Below are 24,933 nucleotides of genomic sequence, written 5' to 3' on the forward strand. Positions count from 1 at the left end.
ACCATTGGGTCTCCCTCCATGTGACCACCTCATGTTGGTGAACACCCCTCTAGTGGCAGTCTGTTCAAGCCTGGCTGGCGGGCGACCCCAGTCTCTGTAGATATACACCAATTCCTGGGGGCTTCCATGGATGCCAGTCATCACCCATGATGTCAATCATGCTGGGGCTATGGGTTGAGTGCTCTCCTACCCTGTATCCCTGAGGCAGCCCAGCAGCCTGGATAGGGTTGTCATACATCGACTGCAGTGTGTGGTCTCTGCCAGCTACAGCCATTCTGCTGACTTAAGGGGATGATGCTGCTTATGCACGCCACTCCTATGCACACCTGCTGACGATGACTTGCTGAGCTCTGCAGCTCACGACATAATCCCAGTGTCAACTGCCTTTTCTCCACTGTACCTAAAAAAAATAAAAGTGTTATTCAGTCAGGGATGACTTACTAGTGATCCACTGCTCACTTCCAGTCGTCACCATCACTCTCGACTCATGTACTAGCAAAGGTGATTGTGTTACTCCCTGATCTTTGCATAGCCTTTTCCTGTGCCATATCGAGCCGAAACCACTCATAGATATTTAGATCCTGTGAAGCTCCCAAATTATGGGGCTGTTGATTGCTAAATTTCACCCACAATTCTGATGTACTCTACAAGATTAAAAAGGGTGATGTAGTGGGTGACCCTCACTGAGAAGGCATGTCCACCCATCTGTGACACAGGTGGTTGTATATTGTGATTTCATGCAGTCAAAAGAGTGTTGAGAAAGGGGCTTTCAGTGGGAAAAGAAAGCATAAACTCAGGAGTGTCAAACACTGTTTTTGAGTGGAGTGTGTATACATGCATAAATGTTTTAAGTAAAGTGTTATGGGAAGGGTTCCAATTGAACAAAAAGCATAATGGATTATTTGTGTAACTAGATGAGCAACATAACTATACAACAGATTTTTTGGTGGATGATTGATCAAACAAAAAAGATAGAAATGAGCCCGTTTGGTCTTACCATATCGGCATTTGTTCCTTTTAGTGCTCAAAAGATTTCTCTGTCACTTTCTGTGCATCTGTGGTAGAACTCCACCATTTTTGCATTCCAGCATAATGCATTAAAATTGTAACTCAGTCAGTTGATTTTGCTGAAACTCATCAGACCATGAGAATACAGTTATTGTAAAAAATAAAATTGTGCAGTGATACACCATGATTAATAGTTGCTTAGTAACGTGAAATAGTTTCTTAGTAATGTGACCAGTCTTCTTCCTTCCTTGTCACACTACATATTCAAATCTACCCTGACAAAATGTACATGTTAACATAGTTTCAAGTGATTGAGTGATGAAAGAAAATAAGCAGATCCCAAAAGTAGCTGCTTATTTATCGTACGCAAATTAACACTGTGTTCCTTTGATGATATTGTCGCAATCCACTGAAAGAAGAGAAGTCAAACTTCAAAACATAAATATAAATATGTTTCTCTCTTTGTAAATGATATCATGCTGTTCCATTTAAAAATATGTTGTGTATAGTAAGAGAGAAAACTATCCTGTCCTTTTCAAACTGCACCAGTGTTATTTGACATATGCATGGTAATGACATTATAAGCATGCCACCCTCCTCCTGCTCACCCCAAGTTCACATAGCCTCAATATTGTTGAGCACATATGGTGAGCTGCCATTGAGAGAGAGGTACATGTTTGAATCTTCCTCCCAACCATCTCCCTAGTCATAAATTCCTAGGAGGTGTCTCCTATCACCATGGCTCTCTTGACACGTCCTGTATCTTTTTTACACAACCAAGCTCAAAACGAGAATAACTCTCTCATTTTTTATGAAATGTTTTCAAGAACAGTTTTCTTCTCCGGAACTCCCATAGAGCACTGTTGCTATGAAGCCCAGAATTAAAAGGTATTGTAACCCACACACTGTGTTCTTATATGTAGACAGTAGGCTATCGGTTAGGTGACCATGTTGTCTTGTGGGATTCTTTACTGAAAGGTGGTGTTGTTATAACGTCAAGTTTAACAATTATATTTCAGAACGACACAACACATATAAGTCACAGAGTAAGTTGACAAGCAAGACATGTGTACACTTAGCATTCGAATGAGCAGTGAGTCCCAGTGTAGCGGCCGCTGCTCGGCTGGCCACTTAGGTGGCGCAGCTGCTGCGTGGCTGGCAGACAGCGCCGCACGTAGAGGACACACGTAATTGTGCGGCGGCGCTTTGAATGATCGGTGAGTCACAACACTTTTCCCCCCTTTGAAATTGTTGCACTGGTCTTGATGGAGGTGTCCTGGAGATGGCTAACGTCCATAGGCATTGTTTGACTCGCCGTAAAGTCTTGAGGAGGAGGCTTCCCGTACAGACGGAAGTGTCCCCGATGAAAACGGGGCGAGATGACAGGAGACGTAGGGGTTGAATCTGCTGGGCCCCCCTGCACCAATCTGCCCGTTGTGGCAAGTCCAGTTGATATGACAGGAGACATGGGCGATGTGTCGGCGTCCGTTGGAAGAGGAGGCGAGTAGATTTGCTCTGACAGAGGATGGTGATCCGGTTCCTGCATGGGCATGTCTCCTTGTGGCATCCGTTCTTGTGCTGGCATCGCGATGATGGTGAGAGGGCTGTGTTGTGAGTATTGAGAGATGCCAAGATCCCAAGTGTCAGGTAGGGCCAAAAGTGGTGTAGCGGCATTCGGAACAGGCGTTGCTGGAACACGAGGGTGAAGCTGGTCCGAATGACGTACTGCAACACCCGTGTCCGTCTGGATTTCATACAGGCGTCTGCCACGGTGTCTTAAGATGTGGCCTGGGCACCATTTTGGCTGCCTGCGATATCCCCGTACCCAGAGGAGGTCGTAGGCGGTTAACCGGCCAAGGGAAGGTACCCGTGGCCGTGAGGTGGGAGGCCGCAGAAGATGAAGTAGCGTGTGGGGCTGTCGGCCATGTAAGAGCTCAGCCGGGCTGTGGTCGCCCATGGGGGTGAAACGGTAAGATGCCAGAAACTGGAGAAACGCATCATCAGCAGCAGAAGAAGTCAGAAGTTTCCGCATCTGAGCCTTAAATGTGCGGACCAGTCGTTCAGCCTTACCGTTGGATTGTGGATGGAACGGCGGGGCCGTGACATGCATAACGCCATGACGAGCACAAAAATCCACAAATTCGGAAGAGGCAAATTGCGGACCATTATCAGTAACAAGAGTAGAGGGGAGGCCTTCCAAAGAAAAAATGCGGGCGAGAGCACTGATGGCTGCCGCGGTGGTAGGCGACGTGCAACGGACAATGAAAGGAAAGTTAGAGTAGGCGTCAATTACGAGGAGCCAATAAGTACCTTAAAAGGGTCCCGCAAAGTCAGCATGAATGCGCTCCCAGGGCTTCTCAGGCGAAGGCCACGGTGACAAAGATGACTTTGGGGCAGCGGCCTGTGACGCACAAGGGCCGCAGGCAGCGAGCAAGTGTGTTATTTCAGAGTCGATGCCAGGCCAGTACACATGACGGCGCGCCAGAGATTTTACAGGAATGGGCCAAGCCCGAAAAAACATAGGGCGGGCAGTGGGTTTGAGCGTGATATAAGCTTCAAAGTCGTTTGCACGGCCTAACCCAGGAGAAAGAAGGATGAAAATGTTGTCGACAAGGAATCCAGTTGAGCATAAGGAATAGCATCAGAGACAATATTGACAGAGTCATCTATGGAGAACCCAAAAACGCAAAAGGCATCGAAACCAAAAAGATTTTCTGCGTTGCTCTGGTCGACCTCAAATATGGGAACAGTGTGAACAACCTCAGCATTAAACTGTCCCAAGAGAGAAATCTTCTGTTTATTGTACGTCCGTAATTTCCGAGTGACAGGTGACAGGAGTGGAGAACCCAACTGAAGATACATCTGAGAATTAATTATAGTGGCAGCAGAACCGGTATCCACTTGCATGCGAACATCTCGACCAAGGATTTGGACAGTGAGTAATAACTTCCCTGAAAGGGAAGAAGTGCAATTGACAGACAACACAGAATCAGAATCAGCGTCATGTTCATGAACATCATGTACGCGGTCGGATTTACGAACGGAAGACACGTGACCTTTCTTTTTGCAAGTGTGACACACAGTCCAACGTTGGGGACAATCCTCGCGTGAATGTTTCGTAAAACACCACGGACATGAAGGAAGTTGCCGGGGGTTTTGTTGCAGTTTCTTAGCGGGTTGTTTACGGCTAGGCCGAGGCTGTGCGTGGGAGCGCACTGCGGCCACGTCGGTCCGTGAGGATGTGCCGCACGTGTCGTCAACAGCGCACAGAGGTTGTATTTCCCCGACATCACCCCACGCCTCTATTTGCACCCCAGTGGCGCGAGAAATTTCAAAAGACTGCGCAATGGAGAGAACTTCATCTAGAGTCGGATTCGCCAACTGAAGGGCACGGTGCCGAACTTCTTTGTCGGGCGCCGACTGGATAATAGCATCCCGTACCATGGAATCGGCATAGGATTCTTTGTGAATGTCAGTAACAAATTGACACTTTCGACTGAGGCCGTGAAGTTCAGCAGCCCAAGCGCAATAGGATTGATGTGGCTGTTTTTGACAACGATAAAAGGCAACACGAGAGGCTACCACATGCGTTTGCGTTTGAAAATAGACAGACAGAAGTGAGCACATTTCAGCAAAGGACAAAGATGCAGGATCCTTCAAAGGAGCCAATTGTGACAACAACCAATACATTTGAGGTGAAATCCAGTAAAGAAACAGAGGCTTACATGGTTGTTTGTCCTTGACATGGAATCCCAAGAAGTGTTGTCGTAGCAGTTTTTCATAATCAGACCAGTCTTCCACCGTCTCGTCGTAAGGAGGAAAAGGAGGTACAGCCAACGACGAGAAACGCCTCGCATTTGACGCCGCGATGAAATCGCGAATCACCACTGTTAGAAGCGTTTGCTGTTCAAGGAGATTTTGCAGTAGTTGCTCGACAGTAGCCATGGAACCCTGTGGGTCAACGGTGAAAAGGGAAAATCCACTACCTTGTCGCCAATTGTTATAACGTCAAGTTTAACAAATATATTTCAGAACGACACAACACGTATAAGTCACAGAGTAAGTTGACAAGCAAGACATGTGTACACGTTAGCATTCGAATGAGCACTGATTCCCAGTCTAGCAGCCACTGCTCGGCTTTCCGCTTAGGTGGCGCAGCTGCTGCATGGCTGGCAGACAGCGCCATGCGTAGAGGACGCGCGTAATTGCGCGGTGGCGCTTTGAATGATAGGCGAGTCACAGCAGGTGTGGTCTGAAGATTGGTTAGCATCATCTGCTCATCAACTTGTTCTTCTTAAAATTTAATAAACTGTGGTGACTAATGATAAAATTTTGGAAAAGTTAGGGATCTACAAGTGAAGCCCATCCACCAGTGATCCTCTTGTGAAGCTGATAGAAGAGTGAATTTCTGTTGGTACCAGAGTAGAAAGAAATGCTGTCTGTGCAGGCAAGCTCTGTAATTCAGTTGCTCATTGTTGGACTTGTTAGCGAGGATAAATTAGAATGTTTAGGAAATATAATCTAATTCAATAACATCCATATTGACTTTCAGGCCTATCCATTGATAGAAACAAAATACTGTAAGTGACAAATAAAGTGCCCTCTATATAGTCATATATATTATCAGGCCTATCCATTGATAGATACAAAATACTGGAAGTGGCAAATAAAATGGTGTGTATATAGTCATTTATATTATTTGTTTCACCTCTGTGATGTGTTCTTTGATTTTACTCTGTCATCTTCAGGTGGAGTGTCTTATTACATCTTTGATGTGAAGTTCCTGTGGACTTTGACATTTTTGCTATATGCAGTGTGTTTTATTTGGCACTTGCCTTCTTGTCCCTGCTGTTAATCAGTTATCTCTAGGCAAGGATGCACATTTGATATAATGGTTAACTTATTCTCAAAGAGTGTTGGGTGATACTTGTGTTATGCATTTGAAGTGGACAGAGAACGTAGTTTAGTATTTGCTTTTGTACACTCCAGGCATTAATCAGCTCACTGTTACTGATTGTCTTTCTTATTTTTGTTTGTTCTTTTCATTCTGGAGTATTCCATTTATGTGACATTTGTAATTTTACTAAAAATATCTGTGAATATTTCTGTGAATTTAATGTTATTAAGATGGTTTCGTTACCTCCAAAATTGTAAAATATTGCTGGCTAACTGTACTGTGAGAGTCAAAACAGAAGCACGAGTTAGTAGTATATTAATTTCAAAATGTGATCTGAATCATGGATAATAGACTTTTAAGAAATAGACATTTTACACTGTTTCCCACAGTAAAAGATCACTGGTGTGTTTTTCAGTAAAAACCAGTGTGTAAATAATGCAGTTTACCACAATTATTTGTACTTAATAGCAAATTGGTCTATTACAGTTTTCAACAAAAATAGACCTGCGCAGTATGTCAATACAGCAATTACTTATTTTGATGAAACAAAAGTATTTAATCTCTATGAGACTCCTGTTACTGAGAAGCAAATACTTGGGCGAACACTTGCAAAGGCCTTTGCAGTTGCAGCAGCTCAAGCTAGACACAGATTTGGGGTAAGTTTCGACACCAGTTTAAGTCATGTTTGCAGCTACAAATTGTAGCTTTAATAATAAAATAGCTCATGGAAACATTTTCAGTTACAAGGTTTATACAAATGAGAAAATAGTTGAGTGCCTGAGCAGGACCATTTTGTTTCATTTTAAAATATTTACTGTGTTGCTTTTTTATGTGTAATGTCTGTAGTAATGTTTCTTTATGCAAGGAAGAATCAAGCAGGAAAGTTGTAAAGTTCATAAACATGAATTTAGACTGCAAGACCAATGACTTAACTAGAAAATGAAAAATGTCATAATATAATTATGTATTGGTAAGTTTGTCTTAAAACTAGTCTCCTGAGTGACTTAGCATTTCATTACCCTATAGCAACAAGTTTGGTTAGTTGTAGAAGCAGACATCTTGACTTGGGTAGCATATGATAAAATACTTAATGATTGACACACCAGGAATCTCAGTTTGTCACATTCAAGTTTTGTGTACACTTGAGATGAGCTCATGTTGCTGTAAGTAAAGGAGTTGTCATTGTGAACAACAACAAAGTTCCAAGAGCTTACTTTCTTGGAATATCAACCAATATATTGCTTCTTCCTAAGTATAACTTGCGAAAAGACCGTGGAGATAAAATCACAAGATTCGAACCCACACAGTCTTACCAGCAGTCGTTCTTCCTGTGAACCATTTGCAACTGGAACTGTAAAAGGGGGAAACGACATGGGTACATGAAGTACTATCCACCATACTCCATGAGGTAGCTTGCGGAGTACAGGTATAGATCTAGAACAATGTGTTCTGCCTACAGGCAGGCTGAAGGGCAGCCTGGAGAGTGCTCCCTGTTTTCCCGAGGTTCTGATTTGGGTTCTTCTTTTTCATTTTTCTCCACATTGAACTTCTTCTGTATCCTAAAAATATTTTCTGTTGGACTTTAAGCCATCAATCTAGTGGGCTTTTTTTCTTCCCATTGCACAAATCCCTTCTATCTTGCCAATTGTTGTTTCAAGTAGCAGTCAGTTGTATCCTAAAATATAGCCCATTCAATTAGATTCTATACGGAGGACATTTTCCAAAATTGATTTCATTTCTCCAACTCATTTCAATATTTACTTTGTCAGATGTGCAACTTTTTTCCCAGCCCAATATCAGTCTTACTGGTGAATGAATGCTTTTCCCAGTGCAATAAACGTCTCTTGTTACTGGATTTCCCATGTATTTGAACTGTTTAGTTTTTACCAATTTTTTATCTTTGTTGCAAGAGATTCTCATGTCCTCTGTCTTTTCTGTATTAATTTCCATGCCAAGTTCTTTCTAAGTATCTACTATTCTATCATATCTTGTAAAGTTTTTTTGTTCACATTTTGGTTATAACCACAGTTGCATCTGCTAATTTTCATTTTAGTAATGATTCTTCCACCTTAAAATCTTCAAATTCTACTAATTCCTTTTCCACCAATTACTATCATTGTTGAAAAATCAGGAGACATGCAATAAGCTTGTCTAACTTCCCTCCAAATATTGCTACTGTTAGTGGCTTCATGCTTCATAGTTTTACTTTTTTGATGCATATGTTAAGATGCAAATTAATCTTTGATCTTTCCAATATGCTCCAGCTAACTGTAGTATTCCTTTGAGCTGGGTCCAGTAGACCTCATCAAAAGCTATATGACATTAATGAAACACAAACAAAACTCTACATTTAACTTTAAACACTGAATGAAATGTCTCTCAGTAATCCATTGTACCTTGCCCCTCTTCCTTTTCTAGGTCCAAACTGATCTTATTCCACAATCTCTTCTATCTCATTTTCTAAATATTTAGAAATTGGACTATAGTGTTTACTTAAGCAGTCCCATGATGAGAAAATAATTATATTTTAGCTTTTTTAATGGAAAACCAACAGTCATGAAATTTATAGACATGATTACACGTTTCATGAAAGAAAAAGGCTAATAGGGAACTTTACATATTAAAATAGACGAATGCATCATTAATTTTCATTTTTAGCTAAACAAGGAAATTAAACAATTGTGCAGTACATGTAAGAGTGATTTTACATGATTACTCTGCAATTCGCTTAAATAAATTGTATAATTGGCAACTGGGGGTGGCCTTGATTAATTAATGACAGTTAAGTGTTTGCCACAGGGCCTGGATAGAAGGTTAATTGAATTTAAGTAGCTGGCCAGTGTGGCTGTGCGGCTCTAGGCGCTTCAGTCTGGAACCGCGTGACTGCTACAGTCGCAGGTTTGAATCCTGCCTCGGGCATGGATGTGTGTGATGTCCTTAAGTTAGTTAGGTTTAAGTAGTTCTAAGTTCTAGGGGACTGATGACCATAGATGTTAAGTGCCATAGTGCTCAGAGCCATTTTTTTTTTGGAATTTAGGTATTTCATGTGAGCCCCTGAATGTAGCTGGAAAAGGGAGACTATTGTGCTGGCAGGTAGCCTTCATTGTCCACCACGGCAGGCTCATCTCCTGGACTAAAAGCATAAAATATTAGGCAGTTGCCCATCAACCTCTCAGTATCTCAGTGAGGTGTGTAATCACCAATTGTGGCAGCACATCTGTCAGCAAATGATGCTATACGGGCTGTTCAGAAATTCCCGTAACAAACTTCTAGGGCTTGTAGAGGCGAATGAATACATAATATTTTGAATAGGAATCCATGTCTAGAAACATCATCCAACAGTGCTACAGAGTGTCAAAGTTATAGGTGCTGGTGCCTGTAAATGAAACGAAAGAGTCGCAAGTTATAAGTGAAAACCATTGTGATACCTCTGACAATGGAATACATGTCCTAGTACTGTTGTTGCTAATATTGTAGGGTAGGCAACTTCCAGTGGTGTTAATATTGACCAAACAAGGGAAAAGTCTAGTAAACAGGGGCTCTAAAATTCATACCTTAAGAGCTGTGAGCGTGAATATGAACAGGTACTAATAGCTCCTCATTATGTGTTTTAGATTCTATGTTTATGAGACTCTTTTTCCTTGTTTTGGTCCATACTACTTCCCCTGAAAGTTGCCTACCCCACAGCCTTAGCAACAGCAGTACCGTATAGTATGTATTCTACTGCCAGAGGTATCAGAATGATTTTCGCATATAACTTTTGGTTTGTTTGTTTCCAGTACAGGGACCCTTACCTCAAACTGATATATTTTTCCTTCTTCATCATCTGAGGAAGTTTGCAGGTCATCACTGAATAATCCTGTATATGTATATATTTACAGGTGCCGGCGCCTATGACTTTGACTCTCTGTAGCATTGTTGGATGACGTTTCTGAACATATATTATGTTACTTAATCCCTTGTATAAGTCCTAGAAGTTTGTAGGAGGAATTTCCGAATATCCAGTAGAGACCTGGCACATTGGCAGTAGGCAGAAGATTCTACATTTTCTGTGAGCAGCCCGCTATAATTGTTCAGCCTCCCCTCTTCTCTCCTACATATTTTGCAACACCAGTTTTCATCAGCTTTGTGTCATTGGTCAGAAGTAAAATGCTATCTTGTCACCAGTGCAAATTGTTAGTGGCATTACAAACTTCTTATTCCCTCACAGTTCATCAAATATTCTCTTCTGTCACCACAGTGTGTTAGATTTCATCTACGGGTCTGAAAGACTACCCTAAGGTGTTACCGACAGCTTCTAGGTGTCGTATATCTTAAATCTCCCCTACAGGTCTAAAAAATCTTCCCTGAGGTGTTTCCATCAGCTCTTAGGTGACATATGTCTTCTCCTAAAGGAAATGTGGTCTTTATTCAGTGGTTTTTCAGGCAGCAAGACAATGCAGAATGTACACACATCAAAAAAGTTTTGCATCACCCCGGTTCCCAGAACTCCTGAAGATAGACATTGACTGTGGATATTGTATCACAGACACAGTCCCTTTGACTGTTCAGAGATGTCACTAAACCCACCCAAAGATGTAAACAACCATGCATGAGCAGCACCTATTAGATGCAGGTTGATCCATGTGTATAGCAGATGAAACTGTAGGTAGACCTGTAATTGGACCACACACCATTTGCTGTTTTAACATATCTTCACCTTAGAAACAGGTTAAAGAGGGTGAGGAAAGCAGCATCTAGCAAGCTGATGCAGAGGTATGGAAAAAAAGAACAGTTATGTAGTAGCTCTCATAAATTTTAAGAAGTTTGTAATTACACTGCCAGAGGAAAAAAAAAATTGTATGCCCGGAAAGATAACATCACTTTTGGTCTGATGGTGGCATATGCCACCTGGGGTATAGTAGCTGTACTGATGATGGTTTCAACGTTATCTGCCAACAGATAGTGTAGTGGTATAGCTACCAGAATGGCACCTGTGTCTACCTTTTAGTAGGGGATGCTCACAGCCAGAAGGCCAAATGTGGTGCAAATATGTGAAGCAAGCAGGCAACCCTGTCACGGAGACGCACTCACGCTTCCGATAGCTAATCGAACAAGTTTGAAAGGTCTCAAATTGTGGCCTTCTGAGTGACAGGATTGTCCTTTCAGAGAGTTGTGACATAAGTTGGACGTGCTGCGTCAGTTGTCCAATGATGCTGGCATCAGTGATCATATGCACATTCTCACACCCGTAGATGTGGTTCTGGGCATCCACACAGCACAGACATTCACCAGGATCTTCGTATTGTAAGGGCAGCAGTGTCATGTCATACAGCAACCACAGCACAGATAAGAAGGCTTATGAGCCAAGACATGTCAACACAAACTGTTGTGAACTTGTTATTCATAGTATGACTACGTGCACACACACCTCTAGCCCACCTTCCACTCACACTACTGCAGTGATATGAATAACTCGACTGGTGCCACTAGAGGATCACTTGGAAGATGGAATGGTATGCCATGGCCTTCAGCGATGAAAGCATATTCTGCCTGCGTGCAAGTGATGGTCGTTTGTACGTATGATGGAATTTGCAAAATGGACTGTCCTATGTGTCTAGCTCCAACTATCATTCTGCATTCAAAGTCTGTTAATTCCCATCATATGGGTTTGATTCCCGGCTGGGCCGGGCAGTTTCTCCACCCGAGGACTGGGTGTTTGTGTTGTCCTCATCATTTGATCATCATTCAGGAAAATGGCGAGACTGGACAGTGAAAAGATTGGGAATTTGTACTGGCACTGATAAACACGCTGTTAAGCATCTCTCAAACTAAAAATCATCAATTCTCGTCATGTGGCCATAATCATGTCAGAATCATTTTCAAATGACTGACCTAAGTACAAATGACAGCTCTGCCAATGCACTGCCCTTCTATACTTGTGTGTGCCACCATTTGTACCTGTGCATATCACTACCCCTTAACTTTTGTCACCTCAGTATATATCACTTTGATTTTAAATTTTTCTATCATTTGTTGTCATCAGTTCCCTCTTCAACTTCCAATAAATTTTCATGATTCTGAATCTTATTGTTGTGCAGATACTGAATGTAATTCTCACACATTTTTTTTGTATTTTTGCCCATAAGTGAGTAAGTTCAGTTTCAGTGCAAAAACTGATTATTCATCTTCCAGATCCCCTACCAAATTCTTGGATGTCCTGGTGCATCATGTCATAATGTTCTTGTCTATGAAATTCTATTACGTCTTCACAAACCTTCCTTTGCCCGTTTCCCTTTTAATACATTATTAAATCTCATCTATTCATTAATGTCCCCTTTTCTCTTTCTTCTCAAGTGTTTCTAGTGTAATCTGCGGTCACCTTAGTATACTTTTAATCTTATCCACCCCATTGTTGAGCATATTCAAGAGGACATTCTTAATTCTTTCCTCAAAAGGTTTTTTTTTAGAGGAATTCAGCCTTACCTGTACTTCTATTGTATCTGCTTCCTTTCAAATTACACATGCTATTCTTCAATCTCTTTTTGGTCAGTATGTAATCAATCTTATAGCAGCTGCAGTCTCCAGAACTTTTCCATGTGTGCAATTTTATTTTTCTCAGTTGAAACAAAGTATTCATCACTACCAGATGTTCTTTTCCCTACAAAAATCTATAAGTGTCATATCTCTTTCACTTATTTGAAGTCAAATGGTTTTACAGTTTTAGTGGCAATTTGAATTCTCCCATCATTATGCCATTTACTAACTCTTTCACTTCCTCCCTCAAGATGTCACTTGTTTATTTTTGTGCCCAATTGTGGGCATATACTGGGTGTCCCAATACTTTAGGGTCAAAATTATACAGACTGTTGAAGATCCTAAACTGATTCGGTTTAAATGACAATTTGGACTGGCTGTGTTCTGTCATTGATAGTTATTCTTGCAATACATACCCCTTTCAGTTGCACGTATTTGCAACTTTCAGCATAATTGCTTTCATATCACAGAACATGCTCTCCTGTAGCTCATGTCAAGAAGCATTTGACATTACAAAAAAAATGAAGCTCCTGAGTTGACTCATCTGTGGCAGCCCCACCTCCATATATGGTTGCCTTGCTTAGTAGCCCTGAATTTGGCAGCTAGATGAGTGGCTGGTACCTCTGTACAGTGACAGGGAATGGCTATGGTGTATTATGGAGCAACCTTGCCCAGGGGATGGTGCTGGCTTTGTCCCACTGGCTGACTGTAATTGTTGAGTGTAGTAGTTGAGTGATGTGAATAGGACTGTTGTGATGGTTGATGTCCTGCAGTGTAGTAGTAATCAGAAACTCGTCTTCCTTGTCTTCAATAGTGTACAACATGTCCACTGTAGAATCACACCTGTTTCTTGTCCTGTATCCTTCAAATGATTCTTCTGTGGGGTGGCGTAGGACTTGGTTATAAGTGCTGTTGTCCAGTGCTGGGTTACCGTTTGATGCCTGCAGTATGAGTCCAAGTTGGTCAAGTCCATTCTACGTTGGTGCATTTGACTGCTGATAGAAATTTAGTCCCAAAGATCAATACACGTCTTCTTTGGCATTCTTTATTTAGCTACTGATGTATTGAGTCAACATTCATGGCTGCTATCTCTTGCTTTCTCACTCTGATAGTTCCAGTTGCCCTAAAATGCTGTATTCATTCTTTCACTACATGAAGTGTGAGTGAGGCAAGATGGTGGTGGTCTTCCACAACTGCCATAGGACCACATTTGTGAGTTGGTCATACTTTTTTTATTTCACTCTTTCTTCTTACATTTCCTGCATGCGCTGGCACCACCTGATGAATTCCTCAGTTGCTGTTGTACCCTTTACCAAAAAATCTTGGTATATGGCTTCTGTGAATCCTTTCATCAGGTGTGAGATTTTGTCAGCTTCTATCATATTTGATTCACAATGTGGCATAGGTCAAAAACATTCTGTATGTAAGACTGTGTCATTTCGGCATGACACTGGGTCCTGTTCTTCAGTTGTTCTTCCAATATGTGAACTTGCTGCTGATTATCACTACATGTCTTCCTCAGTTTGGCCTTGAATGCTTTTCAGGTATTGAGCTTCTCTTAGCTGTTCTTAAGCCACTGTTGGGCTGCGCATCGGTGTAAAAGTACACATTTGTCAAACACATCATGTCATCCCACCTGTTGTATTTGGTGATTTGATCGAATCCTTTTACCCATTTCATTTCATTAGGTCTTAACCAGTGTCTCTAAAAAATGCTGATGTACAGACCTTCTGAATGATGATCTGCTTGTATTCCTGATCTTGTCCATGTAGGCAATGACATTTATGATGCCTAGATGAAGTCATGGTGATATAAATGCTTTTGAACTACCCTGCATCTCTGCCAAACAATGTCACATCATAACCATACTAAAGTCCAAATTCGAAAGCAGGATCATCAATGACATATGATACTTAGCTCTAAAAGAACGTTTATTACGGACACCAACATACAGGCGGAACAAAACTGACCTCTGGGACAGAGAGTAGGACTATTTATGTAAAGTTCAAATACCCCAGAATATATAAACATTACAAATATAGGACATTTCAATAACTTTCCAGAAATGATAAATCACTTGCTGGTGATCTGGTTTGAACTGGCAAACCACGGCACACCAGCCAGAGATGGTAACCATAACGCCATACTGCATGAACCACAGCTTGCAGCAATATTCATAGCTATTACAAACTACATTACCCTGAGGTGACAAAAGTCATGGGATAGTGATGAGTACATATACAGATGACGGCAGTATCACATACACAAGGTATAAAGGGCCAGTGCATTTGCGGGACTTTCATTTGTACTCAGGTGATTCATGTGAAAAGGTTACCAGCACGGTTAAGGCCACACGATGACAACGCAGAATTGGTAATTGGAGCTAGATGCATGGGACATTCCATTTTGGAAATCATTAGGGAATTCGATATTCCAAAATCCACATTGTCAAGAGTGCAACCTTGACTTGCCCGTGAAAGGCAAAGGTCCCAAGTTCGATTCTCAGTCGGACACACAGTTTTAATCTGCCAGAAAGTTTCATATCAGCGCACACTCCATTGCAGTGTGAAAATCTCATTCTGAGATATCAGTTCGTGCACAAAATTCTACACTGACAACACTTTTGCAATTATGAGTGGCTATAGATGCAGCATGGCTCAATATTTATGCAGGGGACTTCCAACAATTTGTTGAGCACATGCCACATCGAGTTGCTGCACTACACAGGGCAAAAGGTGGTCTGACGCAATATTAGGAGATATCCCATGATTTTTGTCAGCTCAGTATATGTACGCGTTTGTATCTGCTAGTTGTTTTGCATTGGCAAATAGCATTTTGATGTGGTGACATGAAGGCAATAGTGTGGAGCTGTTGTTTTTTCAGTTTCAAACTCTAAACTTCTCTTTGTCCCTGGAGTCCAAGCTTCTGTAGCTGATAGTGTATAGAAATCAACACTAACAGTGCACTGCTCCAATAAATCACTGATTCCAGAGCATTTCAGATACCAAAAAGGTTACTCCCATTGACAGCAGGTATGAGAATAACTGGAGTACCCTGTCCCAGAAAGTCATCAGAAGTGTGTTTCAGTATTTTTATAAGACAGTGATATAAACAGGGAAGTAATTTATACATTCACAATGCCTTCTTTGTGGTTGTAACTCAATAAGTAATAAAATAGTAGGTCTTACTGAAAGGCAGTAAACTTTTGCCAGCAGAGGGAGCTACTCAGGTGCATCATCTTTTCTTCCAACCATTCACATAGGGTAGAGTGCTGCGGGCCCTTTAAATATAGTGCACAATGCAGTGACACATATCTTCATTCTCCTGCAACATGACACTCCAGTGTGGAGTATATCACATTTTATATGATTCTGTTTTGTTTTCAGACAAGAGGGAAGAGGCTGATTCACCTGCAAATGTTCCCTGTATTTTAGAATGACACAAACATAGCAATTTTTTTATTCTCTGACAAGTCTGTCTAGTTCCCTTAAATAATCAAGAGACGTCTTTAATATATTTTATCAGAGTGGCTGTTTTATGCCATTCTCTTTTGTATTTGATCAACTAGCCACACTTTCCTAAGCTTTTATTTTAGTCTTAACAGTCTTCTTTTTTAGATTTAGAATAACTACAATTTTTACAGTTTGAGTGATGTAAATTTGAGTGAAAAGTAGTAGAAATTTTACCCATTTTTAACGACATTTTTGTCTGACTGTTTTTAGCACCATTGTTAACAACCTTTCCACTGAGTGCATTAAATCCACAGCCACACAGACTATATGTTTTAGAATTCTGTGAAAGTATTAAACTGTATTTGTTATATCTGGTCAAGATGTAATGACAACCACATGATAACAGTTTCAGCATCAACCCTTTCAGTTAGAGATTAAACTTTTTTTTATCCTTGTATTAAATGGAAAAAGCATAACACGTGAATTTTGTGAGTAATACTTCTTGATTGCCTCATATTCAAAATGCCTATCACCAAGAGAGAGACATGAAAGTAATCTATTGAGTTGTGTCATATACATAAGATGAGAACTGTTAACCTTCTGTTTTTACTCCACACTATTCCAACTTTCTCATGAGAATATTGCAGTTCACACAGTCAGAAGTGTTAGCTAAGTCACAAAATATTCCTAAACATAATTTCTGAATAAAATAAATTACCTGTTAACTCAAATACAGCCTGTTCATTTGGCAGTTAATCTGGAGTCCAACTTCATGTCACTAAGAATTTTTATCTACCAAGGTTTTGTAAATCCTTTTGTACATGACGAAAAAATGTAAGTGTTCAAAAGAGTGAAATTTACCATCAGTCTTGTACTTTTAAGTTCTCTCACCCTTGTGACGAGGCTTGACAGCAAAGTATTGAAACACGTCTCGAGAATTATTGTATAAATTACTTAATATGTTACAGGTATTTTCAATTTTGGTGGTGAAATTTGATTAATTTGTTGTGGATTTCATCACATCCACAATCATGTAACATGTTATGAACCATGAAAATTAATGTTTCAGTTAAAGTTTATAGGATTACTGTTTTATTTTCTTGTGTGGGGGTCTTGCTTTAATAGCTGTTGTGGTCAGAACCTTTTGTCCTTAGTGAGAGTAATCATTGTAATCTAGGAGTTGCATTAGAGCATCCACTATTGCCTACACATTTGTGTTGTTGCAGTCTTAATATGGTTCTCCAAAACAAAAGTAACGAAACACTATGCTATGCTTGCTTTGTCATTGCTTTATTTGTGTGTACTAAACCTGTTTCACCTCTTCATGCTTGCCATCTTTAGTGATCTGGAATACGAAGAAAATTATTTAATTATACATATTTTGATAGGAGATCTGCAGTGATTCTTGGCAGCCCATTTAAATATAACTGTTCTATTTACAACTATACAGTTTCTTCCAATTGATAAATTACATTTAAACATTTCTCTGTACATAATCTGTATTGTAGCATCCTGCACAATAGTTGAAGAACTAATTCACAGTTTACCATTAAAAAAATTGACACACACACACACACACACACACACACACATACACACACAGAGTGCCTCACTACTTCCATCCCCACCCAACTCCATCCCCCCCCCCCCCCTCCCCTCTCTATCCCACTGTGATCTTGCTGTTATAACGTCAAGTTAAACACATATATTTCAAAACGACACAACACGTGTAAGTCACAGAGCAAGTTGACCAAGCAAAACATGTGAACACGGTAACATTCAAATTAGCACTGAGTCCAAGTCTAGCGGCCACTGGCTGGCTGGCTGGCCGCTTAGAGGTGGCATGGCTGCTGCATATGTGGCAGACAGCGCCGCATGTATAGGACGCGCGTAATTGCGCGGCGGCAATTTGAATGATCGGCGAGTCACAACACTTTCCCCCCCTTTGAAATTTTTACACTGGTCTTGATGGATGTGGCCTGTAGATTGCTAATGTCCATAGGCGTTGTTTGACTGGCCATAAAGTCTCGAGGAGGAGGCTTCCCATATGGACGGAAGTGTCCCCGATGATAACGGGTCGAGATGATAGGAGACAGAGGGATCGAATCAGCTGGGGCCCCATGCACCAATCTGCCCGTTGTGGCAAGTCCGGTTGATATAACAGGAGACATGGGCGATGTGTCGGCGTCCGTAGGAGAAGAAGGCGAGTAGAGTTGCTCCGACAGATGATGGTCATCTGGTTCCTGCATGGGCACGTGTCCTGGTGGCGTCCGTTCTTGTGCTGGCACCGAGATGACAGTGAGAGGGCTGCGTTGTGAGTAATGAGAGATGCCAAGATCCTGAGTGTCAGGTAGAGCCGAAGGTGGTGTAGCAGCATTCGGAACAGGGGTTGCTGGCACACGAGGCCGAAGCTGGTCCGAATGACGCACTGCAACATCAATGTCCATGTGGATTTCATACAGGCGTCGGCCACGGTGTCGTAAGATGTGGCCAGGACTCCATTTTGGCCGCCTGCCATATCCCCGTACCCATACAAGGTCATCGGCGGTGAACCAGCCAAGCGAAGGCACCTATGGCTGGGAGGTGGAAGGCTGCGGAAGATGTAGTGTGCAGGGCTGTCATCCAGAAATTGGGGAAGTGCATCATCAGCAGCAGAAGAAGTCAGGAGTTTCCGCATCTGAGCCTTAAATGTGCAGACCAGTCGTTCAGCCTCACCGTTTGATTGTGGATGGAACGGAGGGACCGTGACAGGCATAATGCCGTGATGAGCACAAAAATCCGCAAATTCGGAAGAGGCAAATTGCGGACCATTATCAGTAACAAGAGTAGAGGGAAGGCCTTCCAAAGAAAAAATGCAGGCGAGAGCACTTGTGGGTGCCACAGTGGTAGGCGATGTGCAACGGACAATGAAAGGAAAGTTAAAGTAGGCGTCAGTTACGAGTAGCCAATAAGTACCTAAAAAAGGTCCCGCGAAGTCAGCATGAATACACTCCCAGGGCGTCTCAGGCGAAGGCCACGGTGACAAAGATGACTTCGGGGTGGCGGCCTGTGACGCACAAGGGCCGCAGGCAGCGAGCATGTGTGCTATTTCAGAGTCAATTCCAGCCCAGTACACATGACGGCGCACCAGAAATTTTGTGCAAGAGACACCCCAGTGCCCTTGGTGAAGGAGGCGCAAGACCGAAGCACGCAAAGACGCAGGTACCACAACGCGCGGCGAAGCGTTGTCTGTGGAAAGGATGATGACACCATCCCTAGCCGTGAGGCGGTAGCGCAAAGCGTAGTAGTTCCGCAATGGATCAGAAATCTTAGCGGACGGACGATCTGGCCAACCCTTCTGAATACAGCGTAAAACCCGGGAGAGGGTAGGTTCAGAACCCGTAGGAGCCGCCAGCTGGTCCCCGGTGATGGGGAATCCGTCCACAACCCGCTGCTCAGCAACATCCAGGTAAAAACAAAAAAGTTCGTCCCTATCGAATGCCAGATCAGGACCCATGGGAAGGCGAGACAGTGCATCAGCATTCGCATGTTGAGCCGTCGGCCGGAAATGGATCTCATAACTGAAACGAGACAAGTAAAGAGTGGTGTGCAGCCTTGTCAGGAAGTGACATTGATGGATGAAACAATGAAATAAGTGGTTTGTGCTTTTGTTGGGCATCTGTGAGCGTTTTGGAGGCATAAGCAATGGGTTGTTCAGAACCGTCAGAAAAAAGGTGCCCAAGGACTGCACTGACCCCGTACTGAGAGGCGTCCGTGGCAAGAACAAGATGTTGGCCAGGTCGATAAGTAGCCAGGCACGGGGCCTGTTTCAACATAGTCTTCAATTTCAGGAAAGCCGCATCGCATTACGCGGGCCAGTGAAAAGGCACGTTTTTATGCAACAGGTGATGCAACGGCTGAGCCACCGAAGCAGCAGACGGTAAAAACTTGTGATAGTAAGCTATTTTCCCCAAGAAGGCCTGCAGTTCCTTAACAGATGTAGGACGAGGAAGGGCATCGATCGCAGCGACAGTTTACTGAAACGGACGAATATCATCCCAAGATGAAATTTTGAGCCATAGAGAAAAGCACCAAACTTATGAAGAGCATAAATGATGGCCAAAGCTTCTTTCTCAATTTGAGAATACTTTTGTTGGGCATCCGTGAGCGTTTAGGAGGCATAAGCGATGGGTTGTTCCGAACCGTCAGAAAAACGGTGCGCAAGGACTGCACCGACCCCGTATTGAGAGGCGTCTGTGGCAAGAACAAGATGTTGGCCAGGTCGATAAGTAGCCAGGCATGGGGCCTGTTTCAGCATAGCCTTTAATTTCCGGAAAGCCACGTCACATGACGCGGACCAGTGAAAAGGCACGTTTTTATGCAACAGGCGATGCAACGGCTGAGCCACCGACGCCGCAGACGGTAAAAACTTGTGATAGTATGCTATTTTCCCCAAGAAAGCCTGCAGTTCCTTAACAGATGTAGGGCGAGGAAGGGCATCGATCGCAGCAACTGTGTTGAAGCAGACGAATACCATCCCGAGAGAGTTGAAACCCCAAGTACATGATAGATGCCTGAAAAAATTTTGATTTCTGAAGATTAAACTTAAGACCGGCAGTCTGTAAGACATGAAAAAGTGTGCGGAGCTTCTGAAGATGTTTATCAGTGGTGGAGCCAGTGACAACAATGTTGTCCATGTAATTGATACACAGAGGACAGGGAGCAATAATTGTTCCAAGAATCGCTGAAAGAGAGCAGGAGTGCTGGCAACCCCGAATGGCAATCGTTGGTATTGATAGAGGCCAAAAGGGGTGTTAAGGTCCAGAAACTGCCTGGAAGCAGCATCGAGGCGAAGTTGATGATAAGCTTCTGACAGGTCAATTTTTAAAAAAATACTGGCCACCCGCAAGTTTAGTGAACAATTCTTTAGGTCGGGACATAGGATAAGTGTCAATGAGGCATTGTGCATTTAGAGTGGCTTTAAAATCGCCACAGAGACGAATATCATCATTTGGCTTAGCAACGACGACAGGAGAGGACCACTCACTGGAAGTGACAGGAAGCAAGACCCCTGAAGTAGTGAGACGATCCAGCTCCCATTTTACCCGATCACGAAGGGCCACAGGAAATGGCCGAGCCCGAAAAAACTTAGGCCGAGCAGTGGGTTTGAGCGTGATATGAGCTTCAAAGTCGTTTGCACGGCCTAACCCAGGAGAAACAAGGGATGAAAATGTCGTCGACAAGGAATCCAATTGAGCATAAGGAATAGCATCAGAGACAATATTGACAGAGTCATCTATAGAGAACCCAAAACGCAAAAGGCATCGAAACCAAAAAGATTTTCTGCGTTAGTCTGGTCGACCACAAATATGGGAACAGTGCGAATGACGTATTTGTAAGATACCTCAGCACTAAATTGTCCCAAGAGAGAAATCTTCTGTTTATTGTACGTCCGTAATTGCCGAGTGACAGGTGATAGGAGTGGAGAACCCAACGGAAGATATGTCTGAGAATTAATGATAATGGCAGCAAAACCAGTATCCACCTGCATGCGAACATTCCGACCAAGGTTTTGGACTGTGAGGAATAACTTCCCTGAAAGGGAAGAAGTGCAATTGACAGACAACATAGAATCAGAATCAGTGTCACGGTCATGAACATCATGTATGCGGTCGGATTTGCAAACGGAAGACACATGACCCTTCTTTTTGCAATTGTGACACAAGGCCCAACATTGGGGACAATCCTCGCGTGAATGTTTCGTAAAACACTGCGGACATGGAGGAAGTTGCCGGGGGTTTTGCTGCAGTTTCTGAGAAGGCTGTTTACGGTTAGGCCGAGACTGCGTGTGTAGCGTACTGCGGCCACGTCGGCAGGCGGGGACATGCTGCACGCGTCGTCAACAGCGCACAGAGGTTGTATTTCCCCAACATCACCCCACTCCTCTATTTGCGCTCCAGTGGCGCGAGAAATTTCAAAAGACTGTGCGATGGATAGGACTTCATCTAGAGTCGGATTTGCCTACTGAAGGGCACGTTGCCTCACTTCTTTGTCAGGTGCCGACCGGATAATAGCATACACTGAAGAGCTAAAGAAAGTGGTACACCTGCCTTATATCATGTAGGGCCCCCATTAGCACGCGGAAGTGTTGCAAGACACTGTGGCATGGACTCGACCAATGTCTCAAGTAGTGCTGGAGGGAATTGACATCATGTCCTGCAGGGCTATCTTCCATAAATCCATAAGAATACAAGGGTGTGGAGGTCACTTCTGAACAGCACGTTGCAAGGCGTCCCAGATATGCACAATAATGTTCATTCCTGAGGAGTTTGGTGGCCAGCGGAAGTGTTTAAACTCAGAAGAGTGTTCCTGGAGCCTCTCTGTAGCAATTCTGGACATGTGGGGTGTTGCATTATCCTTCTGTAATTACCCAGGTCCCTTGGACTGCAGAATGGACATGAAAGGATGCAGGTGATCAGACAAGATGCTTACGTACATGTCACCTGTCAGAGTAATATCTAGACATACCATGGGTCCCATATCACTCCAATTGCATATGCCCACCAACTTGAACAGTCCTGCTGATATGCAGGGTCCATGGATTCACAAGGTTATCTCCATACCCGCACACATCCATTTGCATGATACAATTTTAAAGGAGACTCGTCCAACCAGGCAACATGTTTTCGGTCATCGACAATCCAATGTCGGTGTTGACAAGCCCAGACAAGGTGTAAATCTTTGTGTCGTGCAGCCATCAAGGGTACACAAGTGGGCCTTTGGCTCAGAAAGCCCATATCGATGATGTTTCGTTGAATGGTTTGCACGCTGACACTTGGTGATGGCCCAGCACTGAAATCCGCAGCAATTTGCAGTAGGGTTGCACTTCTGTCATGTTGAATGATTCTCTTCGGTCGTTGTTGGTCCCATTCTTGCAGGATCTTTTTCTCACCACAGCCATGTTTTTGTTTGATGTTTTACCAGATTCCTGATACTCGTGGTACACTCGTGAAATGGTCGTATGGGAAAATCCCTACTTCATCGCTACCTCGGAGATGCTGTGTCCCATTGCTTGTGCCCTGGCTATAACACCACATTCAAACTCACTTAAATCTGCCAGTGTAGCAGCAGTAACCAGTTTAACAACTGCGCCAGACACTTTTTGTCACATATAGGTGTTGCCGACCACAGCACCATATTCTGCCTGTTTACATATCTCTGTATTTGAATACACATGCCTATACCAGTTTATTTGGCACTACAGTGCAGTTGTTAATAAAATTGTTAGATTTAAATAAGCTGCCATATATCACTACAGATCTCACTGACACCCCCTGCAATATGATTAAAAAAAAAAAAAATATCGCTAACTAAATTTTTGCTTTTCACGTGATAAAACTACCGCATCAGGCATGACATTTTAATTTATTACTGCTAACTGTATTTGCAACACATTTTGCAGACAGTATCCACATATACCATTGAATGTACCTGCAAAAATATGTGATTGTACAACACATAGTTCAGGAGATATGACCGTCATAAACATTGTGATGTGTGAAAATGAAACTGCAGGGCGAAATTCGCTAGAGATAGGTGTGCAATGCGTGTACAAATATGAATGTAGTAGGTTGAATATATGTGAAATGTATGTGACAAGCGTGTACGTGAGTAAACCTGTGGGTAAAAGGGGAGGGGGGAAGAGCTATTGGACAGAGAGGAGCAGGAGGAGATGAACAGAGAGATGGAGAAGGAGAAGATTGTCTAATAGAAGACTGGACTAAAGACATACTTGGACAATGCCGGGTACTCAGCTAGTAATTAAGTAATTTTGTTTGTATTATAGACTACTGAAGGTGTCTAGCATGAAGGGACAAAACATATTTGGTACACACATGTAAAACATTCATTTGTAAAATATGGAATTTTTCTTATGTATATGATAAAGCATAATGCAGTAGCAATTGAAGAGAAATGGCTGCAAATATCAACAGTAGAAACACAATGAGTTAACTTTGACAATCTTGTTGTTTTTAATGTTCTACTTCATTCCTTTTCTTTCACTAGGACAATGTCAAGAACCTACCAGAACCAGTCACCATACAGTGCATACAGACAGATGGAAGATGGTTCCATTTTTTAGTGTTCCAGCTCAACACACTAAATCTGAATGGCAAAGACGGAGTAAAGAATATAATGTGGAATATTCCAAGAATCCAATTATTTAATTCATGTACTTATATCAAAGGTAAACCAACATTGGAAGGATATAATCCAGAGGTATTTAAGAGATTGTTGGGATTTTATAAACATAGTCTTCACTAGCAGAATGTTATTGTCAACTATAAATAAACAAATTGTATAGACAAATCTGAGTAAACTTTTTCTGTTATACCAACAGTAATAGTATTACACCACATTCATGTGATTACATTCAGTTTTAGAAGCAATAAATGAATTCCCTTTGGTAAACACCATTTCATAAAAAAAAAAAACAGCGCAATTTGTATGAGAGAAAGTAATTTGTCACCAATTATTTGATAAATAGTGTTTACAAGTGGATGGGACAACTGTTAAGTTAATGCAAAGTTATTGAGCCATTTTGACACATTACCTGTCTGCATTTGTCTCGGGCTCTTCGGCTGACATTTGTTCAATGATTTTTGGCATTTCACCAGTACAAGTGGCATTGACAAAGATTCACCCTCTGTTGCCAGTGGCAGAACAGCACCAGCAATAGTGGGCGAATCTTCAACATTGCCGGCCACTCGTGCCTAATGAAACATCAGAAAAATTGTAAATGAATGTCAGCCAAAGATCTCAAGACAAAAGCCAACAGGCAATAAGTTTAGTTAGTGTATACTGTAATTGTACTTACCATTCAGTTCCTTTTATACACACATCAAAAAAAGTTTCGCATCACCTTGGTTCTGAGAGTTCTGAAACCTGTACAGAAAATTGGAATGGAGATCAACATGAACATCGTTTCTGCCCTTTTTATTGCTCATGAAAACCACACATTGCAGTTTGTACCACCATAATGTGAGACCTTCAGAGGTGGTGATCAAGAGTGCTGTACAC

The 24,933-nt window shown here is 42.3% G+C and overlaps 1 protein-coding gene across 1 annotated transcript in view; it reads left to right on the forward strand.

Moving 5' to 3' along the window:
* The window catches only part of LOC126183852 (39S ribosomal protein L37, mitochondrial), an 85,385-nt gene extending 61,061 nt beyond the window's left edge, over positions 1-24,324 (forward strand). The window contains exons 5-6 of the mRNA XM_049926139.1: positions 6,392-6,561; positions 23,920-24,324. Coding sequence (XP_049782096.1) covers positions 6,392-6,561; positions 23,920-24,177 — 428 coding nt within the window. The 3' untranslated portion in view covers positions 24,178-24,324. The remainder of the gene's footprint in view (positions 1-6,391; positions 6,562-23,919) is intronic.
* Positions 24,325-24,933: the final 609 nt, after the last annotated feature.

This window comes from Schistocerca cancellata, chromosome 4, assembly GCF_023864275.1.
Source record: "Schistocerca cancellata isolate TAMUIC-IGC-003103 chromosome 4, iqSchCanc2.1, whole genome shotgun sequence".
Taxonomy (NCBI): domain Eukaryota; kingdom Metazoa; phylum Arthropoda; class Insecta; order Orthoptera; family Acrididae; genus Schistocerca; species Schistocerca cancellata.